The sequence below is a fragment of the Cyprinodon variegatus genome, unplaced genomic scaffold (genome assembly GCF_000732505.1).
Source record: "Cyprinodon variegatus isolate N-32 unplaced genomic scaffold, C_variegatus-1.0 Scaffold60, whole genome shotgun sequence".
In the NCBI taxonomy this organism is placed as follows: domain Eukaryota; kingdom Metazoa; phylum Chordata; class Actinopteri; order Cyprinodontiformes; family Cyprinodontidae; genus Cyprinodon; species Cyprinodon variegatus.
In genome coordinates this window covers 536556-549822 of record NW_015150513.1, presented here as the reverse complement: position 1 = coordinate 549822, position 13267 = coordinate 536556, and the positions used below count along the sequence as shown (strand labels likewise).

At 36.1% G+C, this 13267-nt stretch overlaps 1 protein-coding gene across 1 annotated transcript in view; it reads right to left on the bottom strand.

The window, feature by feature from the left end:
- csmd2 (CUB and Sushi multiple domains 2) overlaps nucleotides 1–13267 on the bottom strand; it is a 336283-nt gene that overhangs the window by 146551 nt on the left and 176465 nt on the right. Inside the window, exons 8-10 of the mRNA XM_015371540.1 lie at nucleotides 8495–8616; nucleotides 3795–3898; nucleotides 881–993 (exon numbers count right to left, since the gene is read on the bottom strand). Of these exons, the coding sequence (XP_015227026.1) occupies nucleotides 881–993; nucleotides 3795–3898; nucleotides 8495–8616 (339 nt within the window). The remainder of the gene's footprint in view (nucleotides 1–880; nucleotides 994–3794; nucleotides 3899–8494; nucleotides 8617–13267) is intronic.

The window sequence follows — 13267 nt, the reverse complement described above, 5'->3', positions numbered from 1 at the left end:
CTACCACAGCCATTCTGAGGCTGTCACTGCTGTATGTAGCAGATCAGAGTAGTAACGATGGAAGCTTTAACTCCTTTCAGGTAACACATGTCCACCCTGGCTTCCAATGGTCTCTGAAATGGCCATGCACCATAAAAGCTTGTAGTGTATATAAATTGATGCAGTGGGTTCCATATGCCTCTATCAGCCTCCAAAGCAGAAACAAAATATCCGCATCTTGTTAAGATTTATAACAATTATTTAAGAAAAGCTGTCTGATGGTCCCACAGCAGCACGTTAAGGTCAGGTTAAGAATAGAACATTACAATAACTTACTTAATTTCCCTTTGGGATCAATTCTTTTTTCTTTTTTTTGTATTGTACAATATGATTGTTCTCTATATGGGAATAATTATGCAGCTCAAATTGGTAACACATTGTATCATAATTCTGTTTTTTTTTTATTTTTTTATTGTATGTAAAGGAATAGAGACATCTAACATCCTTGTTGAGACTCCCACAACTGAGGTGTAGTTGTTTTAAATAATTACTTCAGACATTCAGGTGGTTTTCAAGGGAAAACAGTCCTATCTTTAAGTCTTTTTACTGGTAATATTCTTTATAAAAATAAGATTCTGGACTTTAAATAATTTAAGGATGAAACAAATCCATTCCTTGAACCATGAGTACCTACAATTCTTATTCTAATGTCATTAGTGTGGTTCTTTAAAGATTGGCAATAAATATCAAACAAAAAAAAAGAAACTATTTGAATGGTCACAGATTACGTTGGCTTGTTTAAACTAATACCCATTTTGTTGATAAGTAAGACATCATTCAAAATAATATTGGCATCAAATCTGGTGTAAATCAAATGTTAATCGATGGTTTTCATTCTTACCCTCATAGGTGACTTTAAATCCAAGGGAGCCACTGGTATCATCCGTTTTGAAATTTAGCCACATCTGGTGACTGGTGCTCACCACGAGGTCTGGAGTTGTCGTACCAGACAGTCTGCAAAATGATTCATACATATATATGTATAGTTAAGTCAGAGGTACAATGTTCTACAGAGTGATGTGTTTACTGACTTTTGTTTACTATCAAGTTGTTGTTACTGTAAAATAATTTTTTCTTCCCCTGCATTCTTTTGACTGCAAATGGAAAACATGAAAGATATGGTTAAAGAAAAATGAAAAACAACTGAACATTTAAGCTCTTATTAGAAGCTCAAACCTGAAAAATTTCAAAGCCGTTATGCTAAACAGCAAGGGACAAGAAAGTGGAAAATGAAGGAAAGATCAGTCAATGTCACAGCAGTAATTTAATCCTATTTGAATAGTAATTCCACCCAACTCTAATTAGGAAGCGTATAGCTGCAGAGTAAGAGACTAACAGCTCTAATTTTAGTGGTTGAATATTAAGGATAGAGAAATAGCTGGTTGTGGCTGGCAATGTTGAATTTGTAACATAATTTTCACCTCTTTAAAATATATATTTTCCTGTCATATTTTTTGTTAGTATGTAGGTGTGGAACAAAGTACTTAACTGCTCATAGAAAATAAGGATGACTATGCAACTCCCAGCCTATTGCTCTTTCATTTTATTTTTCCTGAACTAAGCACTAAATGTATTATCAGTTCAGGTTGCACGACTTCAGCTGTATAAAGGTAGAAAGCAATTATTTTTACTGGTTTCTTGATAACTGATACATTTAAAACTAATTTTTCTGTAACAGCCTCAGGTGCAATCCCAATTATCAATTAACAATCTATTATCTTTAAAGTTTCCCCATTAAAGGGATAGTGTGGATTTTTATTCTTCTTTTAAGTGAGATCTCAATTTTATTATCAGTACTAATTTCCTAACCTGTAGGATGTAATATTCATAGGGAGTGTTAAAATAAAAATCCCTCAGAACAAGAGGAGGTTTATCAATTGTGAGATGGAGCCCCTTATTGATTTAGACAATTTCCATGATTCCACAAATGAATACAACTGAAAACGAGTGTGATACAAAGCTGAATAAGTAAAAGTTGAATACATGTGCATGTGAAAGAAAACAAATACATTTGGTGCTACTTTAGATATTACACGGTAGTAACAATCATGCTGCCATTTGAAGTTCAGCAAAGACATTGGCTAAGTCTTAGCTGTGACTCACTCTGCTATGGGTTCATTAAGGGTAAATGCATATTTTAAAATACATAATTCTTTTAGTTGGGGAAATAGAATTACATACACAATAAAAAAGGCAACCCTGGTTTGCTTATTTTTTTCTTTAGGTTTATTGCTTTAGAATAACAATGAACCTTCCATTGTATTTCTTTAGAATGCTTGAAACAAAAAACAAAACAAAAATAACATTTATTAAACAATAAAGACAAATATGTTATAAACTTTTTTCATATTGTATGTTAAAGTTTGGTTGTTTAAATTCATCCTAGTTATGGAAACCACAAAACAGGCACAAATAGGAAGCAACTATTGCTCAGATTTTCTACAGACGGTTTTGACACTGATGCAGGAGTCAATTTTGCCGGCTCACACTATAACAATCTTTAGTTTGATTTTTTTAAGCAACATGTAACTCTAACTTTCCAAACCCCAGGACAGATATATACACCTGCCGTTATCCTGTTTTTTGTTCTGTATTGATTTTGTGTTCAGACCTTTCAATCATGGAGTGTGATTATGTAAAATCTTTCTTGTGTAACTTTTTTGGATTGAGTTCCATGACTGAATTGCTTGGAATCCGAACCTGCAATCCTTCTCTGTTAAATGATGGCTTATTTTTCTTTTATCTAAGATGGCTGCCTCCAACCCTCTTTCAAGCCATCTATCCTCTCTGTCCAAAATCTCAACATTCTGTTTCTCAAAGATGGGTCCTTTGTACTTGAGGTAAAACTATACAGCAATATATTGCCCAGAGCTTCTTCCTCTCCTGTGCTGTGTAATGTGTTTATGTAGTTGCTCGTTTTACATTTAGACTGTCCAGTCTGCTTTATTGGAGAAATCAAACAACAACTTCACAAATGCTTGTAGGCTTAAAGGGTTTAAAAACACCTACAGCTGCACCAACAATTCACTCCCTTTTCATTTGTTGGCAAGAATACCATGACTAATTTACTAATTGGGCTTTTGTGCTTTAAGGGTTCTGTCAATGAGTATGGATCATTACTTGAACAGCTGATTCTCTTAGTGTTAGTGGGCTAAGAGCAGTTTTATGTTTGTGTTCTAACTATATGCCTATTTTAACAAAAATATTAAACTTTGGAAGCTACTTCTGTGAAAATCTTTTCTTCATAAAATTCAGCCACATTTATCCCCCTGACTCGCAACATTCGGGTAACAAAAAAAGATCTATACAGACTTTGTTAATATGGTATATTTTGTCATATATTATAATAATCTGTAAGTTTAGTATCTGTTAGTACAAACAATATTATAGTGCACCAGTATGCCGTTTGCAATGCTGCATCACCCAGCTGTTGTGCTTTTTCATAACTGGAAAGATCCCTGATTGACAATGCAGTCTGACATCTATTTTTAATACCCAACTGCATGAGGTGCTGATGAAATAAAAGGGAAACTGTACCGATGAAAAATAAGGGCTCAGGGCAAAAGGAAGAGAGTGGGCTACTGCTGGGTCTGAGGAGGTAGAGGAAAACTAATAGCAAGAGCTACAACACAGAGTCAAAATGAAGAGAGAACGGCATTGGAACACATTTGGCAGAACTGAAATAACTGGCATCCCAATGGGCAAAGGAAACATTTTGAGGAAAAAACGATGAAGGTCAAAAAGAAGGCACTCACACATGGAAAATGGTCTTCTGGTCTCCCACAAGCTCACCGTCTCCCACCGTCAGGGTGTCGTACCCTCTCTCCAGGTCAAAATCCTCAAATGTCAGCTTGATCACCTAGACAACAGCAGAGAAATCGCCCAGAGAAGCGTAACTGACAGATGCTTGAATGAACCGGAGATCAGGTGCAAAGAAGAGACCTCCTTCCATCTGTGATTCCCGATGCCCCTGTCCATCAGTCCATCATTCAAGACTCTCATTTGAATATTTTTCAGACACTTTTCAAGAGAAACTTATGAGGCAGCTTCAAACTTGCATATACAGCTTTACTTTTCTTAACCAATTTTCTTATTTTTTGAGAATAGTTGGATTTTGTATTTGTCTCTTATGTTTGTAAAATAGAGAAACAGTTTTCAATATGACTGCATGACTCAGTAAGTATGCTCCTCTAGCCCTCATTTGAATGAAACCATGAAAACAGAAGGCAGATAGAGACATGTATTTAGGCAGAACATTTTCAGACTTAAAAATACTTAAAGCAGAATAAAAAAAAATAAAATAAAAAAAAAGCATTCACATATTTATATTGACAGAAAATAAATATACAGTATGCATTCTCTTTATACTATTCTTAATTTCTTTTTTAATTATCCCACAAAATGCAATGTTTTTAGTTAATAACTTATGAGATCAAGGCAACGTGGTGTGTTACTTCGATATGGGAAAAATTTAAGGATTTATAATATTTTGGGGAAAACAATGAAAAAATGTGTTATGCATTTAATGAGTTAAATGCTTACAGTACCACACTAATCAAAATCTAAAATGACAACTTTGACTCAAAAATCTGTCGTGATCTCAACACTGATGCTGGTGATTCCTCACAAGTCACACCTTCTCAGCTCTGATTACTACCAATCTGACCCACCTGCACCTATCAGTATATAACCAGCCTTCAGACCAAAATCATTGCCAGATTATTTGGATTCATTGGTGAGATCTATTCCAGCGTTCTGATTCCTGACTTCCTGCCTCTCTGCCTGACCTGATCTGGCCCTGTTTCTGAACCTGCCTGATCCCTGTCTTAACTGACTGTTTGCTTTTTCTGCCTGAGCCTGATTTGTTTTTCTGCTTGCCCTGTTGCCTAACCAGGAACTGTTTCTTGACCTCCTGCTGGATTTCCTTCTGGCTCTTCATTAGACTTCTGATCACCTAGCTCTGACCCTGGACTATGCCTCTGACTATGGATTCTGTTTTGTCCTCTTGTTCCTCCTTCCTACATCGTCTTCATGGTTCTGACCCTCTGCTGACCACAGATCATCCTAATTCAGATGGAGTTATTCTCTGGGACTTCCTGACCAGTGACAGCAACATCAGCGCTGTTGTCAACCAGCTCGAATCTAATTGTGGTTTTTCTAGACTGAGGACTAAGAGAAGGTTAGTAAGCATTACATTTGTGATTGATGCACATTGTAAATCTAATCTGGTCTCCAATCTTCAGTCTTAGTTCTCAGAGGTTCCTGCCCTAGTTGCTGACACCACCTGCAGCAGTTTCGCTTCAATAAACTGTGTTAAGTTTTCACACTGGTTGTCTGGTTTGAATTCTGGGTGTATCTGTTCTGATAATTACAAAGTCACCTGATAAGTTGACCCTAACCCCCTGCACAATGTAAACACAGTTAAAATACAACAATTGTGTGACTGTGTAAGAGTAAAGTTGAAAATCATTAATGAATAAACAATGTGCTGAAGGCCAAGAAACATCAGTCAAGTCACTTCTTATGTTGAGGAGAATCCTAAAGAGTCATTAAACTAATGCCAGGATTTTAATATGTTTTATCCATCAGTCCACAGTAAAACAAGAGACTTCCCTGTCAATCAAGTAAAAACTTGGTCACCAAATACAAAATCTAGACATAATTAACAACACAAATACCCAGGGTTAAACATGGAGGGTTCACCATATTGCAGGTATGCTTTTCTTTGGCAGGGCTAGGGATGTTTTTCAGAAGGTTTCAGGTGATGGGTAGTGCTGTATCATGGGGTGCAATCCCCCCAAAAAATGTCATTTGTAAAAAATAAATGTGGGAAACCATCTATACTGTATCACTGACAAGATAATATAATCTACTTTGTCTTAGTTTATCCAGTAAAACCTCAATAAAAACATATAAACTATAAAAAATGTGGAAGAAGTAAGACTATTTATCTAGGCACTTTACATTCAATAAAAAGTTATTAAAAGTCTGAAAATATGTAAAGAATTAGAGGGTCAACTTTCAAACACCACATTCAAAATAACAAATTTCTAATAAGCAAAGATAAACGTGTTAATTAACCAACAATTAAAACCAGCAATAAATGAGAGAATAATAAAGCTGATAGGGAGGATATCACTAAAACAGAGCAATATTTTTTCCCTCCAAGATTATATTGGGTGCCACTGATTTCCGACAAATTCATAACATTTTCAGAAGGCTGAGAGAGCAAGGCCTAATGAAAAAGCTTATATAAATGCAAATTGCATTCTGTACTATGTTAAACCTTGTGCCTAATGAAAATTGCCAAGGTGGAGAGAAAAGATTGATGATGTGTTGTCAAAATAGGTCAGATCGCTCGATAAATAGAGTTTCTTACTACAAACCTATCTCATATCTGTCAGCCAACAAGTGAAGTCAAAGGGGGAGAAAAACATCAAAAGAAAAAACAAAACACTTAACAACTGCACTATGAGACTGTTATGAAAAGCAGCATTAAATGAACAGGTGAAGAGGATCATGTGCATGTCTGTTTTTTTTAATAGTCAAACCCCTATGCAGTGTTTTACAGGGAGTCTCAACACAAACACTAAAAATAGACCCTCTTAAAGGGCTTTTAAAAATGTTCAACTTTTCCATATTTTATCACTGTCATGAACTTGACGCCAATGACTGGCTTAATTGTTCATTTCATTCACCTGTCCTCTAATGCTCGGTTTTCTCATCACTGTTAATCTGATCAACCTACTCCAGCTTCTATTTAAACCGCTTGGTCCCTGTCATCAGTGCCAGATTATTCTTGAGTCTTTGGTATCAGTTTTCTAGCTGTACTTATAGTGATGCCTGATCCTGACCTGTTTCTGTCTTTGGACCTTTGAGCCTGCTTCCCCCTGTTCTGATCTGTTTGCCTGACCTGTCTTCAGATTCTGTTGAATTCTACTGTGGACTGAACCTGGATCTGCCTCTTGACTTCGCCCTCTAGATTATCCTGACTTCCTCCATCTGATTGGATGTTCGTTATTTGCTTTAATAAAAGCTTTTAAGGTTATCTCACTGTCTGTCTTGCCTGGATACTGGTTCTCTCTGTTACGAGTCTTGAAAATCACTTTAAAGCTTCAAACTTGCTCTTTTTTATTGAAATCCAACTTGACATTTCAGTAAAAACTAGAAAGAAATTCAAAGGCCTTTCAAAGAATCTCTCCATACAGTATGTCCTTCTTTGTATAATTCTACATAAGCACCAAACTATTAGAGCTACACCTTTCACATTTTTACTGCAAGTTTGATTTTATAGTAAACAGAAGCTTTGAAAGCAAAAAGATAGCTGGTCATATTTACCCTGCCAAAAACAAACAAGTCCTTGAAACTTCAATTTTCTCTCCAAGAAGAAAGAAAACTTTCCATTGCATAAAGTCTCTAAAGGTGGGTGCAACAGTTAAGTCATATCAGAATGAAAAAACAAAAAAACAAAAACAAAAAAAAAACACTGGATCCTTGCTATTGACTTATCAATATCATTAACACCTCAGAAAGAAACTTTCACTGTTTTCAAGTCAATCAACCACAACACATGTGTCAAGATGTATGGAAATTGAATTTGGCCCTAGAGGTATCATTGTCATGTCTTATTCCAGTCCTTCTGCTTTACCTCAGCTAGCACCTCCTCTGGCTAGGTCTATGCAGGCGGACAGGAATAGAAGCTCATTACATTCGTAAACAGAAGGAACAGCCTAGTTCCATCCTCATCCAAACAACACAAAGTAAGAAACTGCCTAAAGTACCAGGATGCGTTCCGGTGTGCAGCCTGCTGGGTGTACCGAGTGTTTTTATAGCCACATTGGTGGAAGTGTATTGTTTCTGACTTGCCCCTTACACACATAGCCTCTCTCACTCATTGCTGTGAAAAGGGGGAACCGATTTCTAAAACTACATTGTTCGATTTATAGAGAGATATTTGGCAGAAGAGCAGATGAATGGCCTTGAACACAACTCCAAAGTCAATAGTCTAAACAGAAGGGCTATGAGACTTTCATGTTCTCCTCTAAGCATGCTTTTAAAACCTTTCCATTATTCTGCTGTCCAATTCCCCCTCTTTGTGCCGCCACAGGTAATTCTAACTACGTGCTCGGTCTGTTGCTGGCTCCCATCCAGTCCTTTCCTCCTTTAATTTTTTTATCTCCTACGTTTCACTATATCATATGGCGTGCTTAACAGCCCCAAAAGTGTCCTGTAACAATTCTCAAGAGCCTAAAACGAGTCTTTCAGGGCAGAAAACTGCATCCTCTGCTCAAAAAGGTTCAGTTAAATGTCTTTCACAATCTCTCTGCTTCCTCTCTCTGCCTTCTGTCAGCTGGAAACAGTTAGTGGAAGTGTTTTTTTTTTTTTTTTTTAAAGCCAATAATCAATTAAAATCTTAACAGATTTCCATGTGGATCCCATGTTAAGCGAAAATTACCTTTGACATGTCTGTCGCTGTGATGATCCAAGTGCAGTTGGCATTGTTGTCATACTGAACAGGATAATTAGGAGATGTGATGACACCACTGGGTCCTTTTAACTGGCCGCCACACATTGGAGCTAAAAGACAACAGACACAAAGGGACAAATGTTGGTTAACAATTTGTTCAAACACACAATATAATAAAAAAAAAAAAACATATTTAAACAGTCTATACTCCAAATGACAACAAATTCTGTAAATGGTATATAAACAGACAGGAAAAGCACCGTATTATAAGGGATAGGGTTAGGGCACAAGATAAGTATATAGGCAATGACAAGGCGTGCGTTGCATGTGAATTCCACATTTCTATTAAAGCTACAGGTTGTTTTCAAACAAAAGTTGCTTGATTATAGTATTGGGGAAATCATAAAAATAAGGTCACCTACTTATAAAAAAAAAAAACAATTTACATGAGGAATAAATAACCAGCTGAAGCTGCTCTAGCTCTGGTATATGCTCCTCATTATGTCTACATAAAATTTATTTTTGGAAAACGATTATAGTCTCAATAAGACATAGACTTAGAGACTCAGACTTAGACAACTCTTATTTTGTTTTGTAAAGCTTTCATAATTTTCCATTCCTTAAAGTGCAGCAGTGATAAAATGTAAACAAAAAACAAACAAAAAAAACGTGAACATAAGGAGGCCGAGTTTTGGCAATGGATTTAAACAGGTCCAGCCTTCTCCGGCTTTCCCCGCCCGTAGGCTCTGTCGCCTAGCAACTGTGAAAGTTGACACACAAAGCAGGCAAAGAATGGATAGGGAACCTCTCACTGCTGTTCTGGGTGCTAATAACATTTTTGAGGAGCCTTAGCAGCATCACCGTCATCGCGGATATTAGCTTTATAGTCTCTGCGCTGCAGAGATATTAGAATCTGTCCTTAAATGTCAGCCAAACCCATTTACACAGAGACGGATAAAACTTTTCAATACACCAAACATTACCCGCAATATATTTGACTCAATTACCATTATAAACAAATATTTTTTATTAATTTAAGACGTAACTATTCACACACTTTCCTTATATTAAACTGCACTTCCTATATTCACCACTGTTCGGTGCCCTTTACCTTTTTCCTCTGAACATGGAGCAGCTGGCTTGCTTGGACTCGCAATGAAACAGGGGATACCCAAGGCTACGTAGGATACACATCCTTCAAAACGGGCTAAAAGAAGGATGCATTTGCCGGCCGCATAACGAGGAGTCTTCCAATCCGAAAAGGCCTCAGCATAGCGCTATGACGTAATCTGGCCTTTGGAAGACGCAGCCCCTGAATTCGAACTCAGTATAGATATGATCTATACCTGTAGCACCTCCCCTCAAAGTGTGACAAATACTTGCAGTAAAAAATAATCCTTAATTCCTCAGTTCGAGCTCCAAAAGCCGAGTTCACAATGTGTGAATATTTTCGAATTCAATCTAAAGCTTATTGTAAAGGAACATATTTGGCCAATAGATGTATTCATCCCCATTAAATTCAATCCATAATTATCGTCTTAAAAAATACATGCAGTTTGACAGCTGCCATGATTACTGTGGCTCTTCTATTAACTATGTATGAATGCCTCCATAATTCTCTCCCTCCTCTTGCACTCTTTTCAAAGTAACACTAAATGTTATAACTTCTTTGATTTGCTGTCAAACAACTGATGGACCGATATGTCAGATGGAAACCTGCTGCAATAACATTATGGAATCTCCCATACGAGCTGTTATATATGAGTTACTTTTGGTTTGGTTCCTTAGCAATTTTTGTGAAGGCACAGTGTGTTCCAACCTTCAGCTTTATAATTCACTGGAGTCTTAGAGGGAGCATATGGAGAACCATACTAGAGCAATAGCACCAAGAACAGGAACACCAGAAGTAATCATAATACCGAACCTTACAACATATTTAAACTCAATGTGAACCCTTTTTCACAGTTTTTCACGTTGCAACCATAAATGTCAATGTATTTCATAAATAGTTTTCTGATAGACTAACTCAAAGTCACAAAACTGAAAAATAAAAACTTTTCAAAGCTATTCAGAAACAGTAAGAAAAGTGGGGTTTGCATTTAAATTTAGCTTAATTTATTCTGAAAAACAAGAAACATCACAGCAAGCCACCTTCAGAAGTCCCATAAATACTTAACGGAGCTGTAAATATTCTGGTGTTTTGGGAAGCCCATGTGGGTTTGTTGAAAACAGCTGCAATTAAGCCGCATCAACTCAAACAAAGAACAGCAGACAGTTTAAGAAGAAAATTGAGGAAGATTTTTTTGGGGTTATTTTAAGTATAGGATTATAAAACAAATTCCCAAGATTATAGCATAGCATGGAGCACTGCTCAACCGATCATCCCACAATGGATAGGTTGTGGCACAGCTGCAGACGTATCAAGGTATGACTATTTGCCTAAAGTGACAGGTCCAGGAAGAAGAGTATAAATCAGGGAAGAGCAGGCCTCTTGGCTGCTCTTGTCTGACCTCTTGTCTAGCTTTTATGGAAAAGTGACAAGAATGAAGCTATTGTTAAAAAGAAATGATAAAAACTACCTTTCTGAGCTTGCCTGAAGCCATTTATGGAAGACAGCATGAAAAAGGTCTGCTCAACACGACCATGAATGAACCTTTTAGCAAATATGCAAAACACAATCACTTAACATTACCTTTTACATACTATACCCAGCATGAAAAGCAATATGTTATGAAATAAATGAAAAAATTTCTTGAGCTTTTAAGTTTAAAGATTGTTGAAATATGAAAAAAAATGTGACCGAGTTCGTAGTTGAAAACTCTATATACTAAGAAATTTTAAATGACTAAACAGTTCTTGAAGATTTTCTGTCATGATGATATTCAACTCCTTGTTCAAACAGGTTTTTAAAGAAATTTAAAGATTAGTTCTTTAGTGAATATTACAGACATATGATTACAACTAAAGTAAATAAAACAAGTTTGCAAGATAATCTGTTTGTAAACCTTAAATATTTTCGACTAATCTGTTCAATATAAATGGGTTTAACAAGTAAAGTTCACACTTAGATTTCAGTTTAATGCAATGTGAAAACAAATTGGTTCTACCCCTAGTTAAATGTTTTTATGGAAATTACCAAACCAGAAAAAAAAGGACAAGGTGACTTTTCTTACAGAGGCCTGAGGGTGAAAGGCAGAACTGTTAATATTCGTATTCAGAAGAAAACAAAGCTCTTTAAAAGGTCCTCTGTTTGTGAACAAGGGCAAAGTCTGATTTTATTGGCAAATAACTGAAGAAGTTAACATAACTTTAATAAATTAGATTAAAAGAGATCTTTAGGGTGTTGGAGAACCATAAATGAGTTCAATGCCTAATCCCTCATACAGCACCACATTTTAAAAAGGTATATCAAACGCTTGCATATATTGTTGACAATTGGCATGAACTTATAAATCCCTTTATTGTGCCACAATGGGGAAAATTGTTCTATGCATTTTGATCCATCCCCTTGGGAAGCAGTGGGCTGCCACTGTGCAGAACCTTGGGGAGCAACCTTCTCACAAGCGCACTGCTCTAACCCACTAGGCCAACACTCCCCATGGGATGATTAAACATAGGATGATAAAAATGTTAATGAGAAAGTTAGGGTATTTTATGTTTGTTTGTTTGTGTTCTTATAACTTTCTCCAACACACCTTCTGCATGAGTCTACTGACAGGCAGGAAAATGTATTTGTTACCATCTTATCCTATGGTGTTAATGATAGCCCTTTTAAGTGTTATAAAGTCTGGTGCTAATTTAGGATACTGATCTTCAATTACTTCTTGGAATGTTTTATCTTTATTTAAACATTTTGAGGTTGAACAAAGGTGCAGCATGAAAGGCTCTATAATGGATTGCTGAATGCTGAAATAAGATATCCTTCATGAATTTCTCCTGCCTTCAGAATGAGGAAGAAAGAAAACCTGCCAGTGCAGGATATTCCTTTCTATAAAATCACTAAATTTGACTATTTTCTGAAATGCAAGTAAAAACAACTCAGATGGGACCAGGGCTAATTAGAAGCCAATTATAATAATGATTTTACCATTGAGATCCAAGAAGCTCAGGAACATTTGCAGCGACTGTGTAAACCATAACTATATTTGAGAGAAATATTAAAAAATATTGTTCATTTTTCATCAGTACAATAAAAAAAAATTTAGTTGAATAGTTTCAAAGAGACAAACAACTTTTGATTTGTTTAATATTTGAGAGATTGAAAATGAATGGCTGCTACTGTATATGGCTTTCTCAAATGTAAAACCAAATGCATTCAGTGAATTTATGGATTCTACCCTTAATTACTTTATAAAAAAATCAATTTTCTTTTTAATCAGTTTGGCAGTTTTTCAGTATAAACATTAACTTTCAGATCCACAAGGCTATTTCAACCTGGAAATTTAGATAAAAAAAAAAATACTTATTCCTATAACTTGATCCAAGTAATCAAAGCCTTACTTTGCTTTTTTTCTATCTTTAAAGGAACACTGCTAACTTTGTGACCTAAAGAGTTGACGCATATGAGTTATTTTAAATTATTCCTCAGGACAATATACAGCGCTTGACACTATCAATGCTGAAAGCGTGGTTCCCCTTTTGAAATACTCATTATGTTAGTTGGGAGATGACGCACCATCTTTGGCCAGGTCATGTGACCTAGAAGAACATATTTTGCGGCCACAGAATCCTATATAGTCCACACAAAGTCAAACCCTGGCC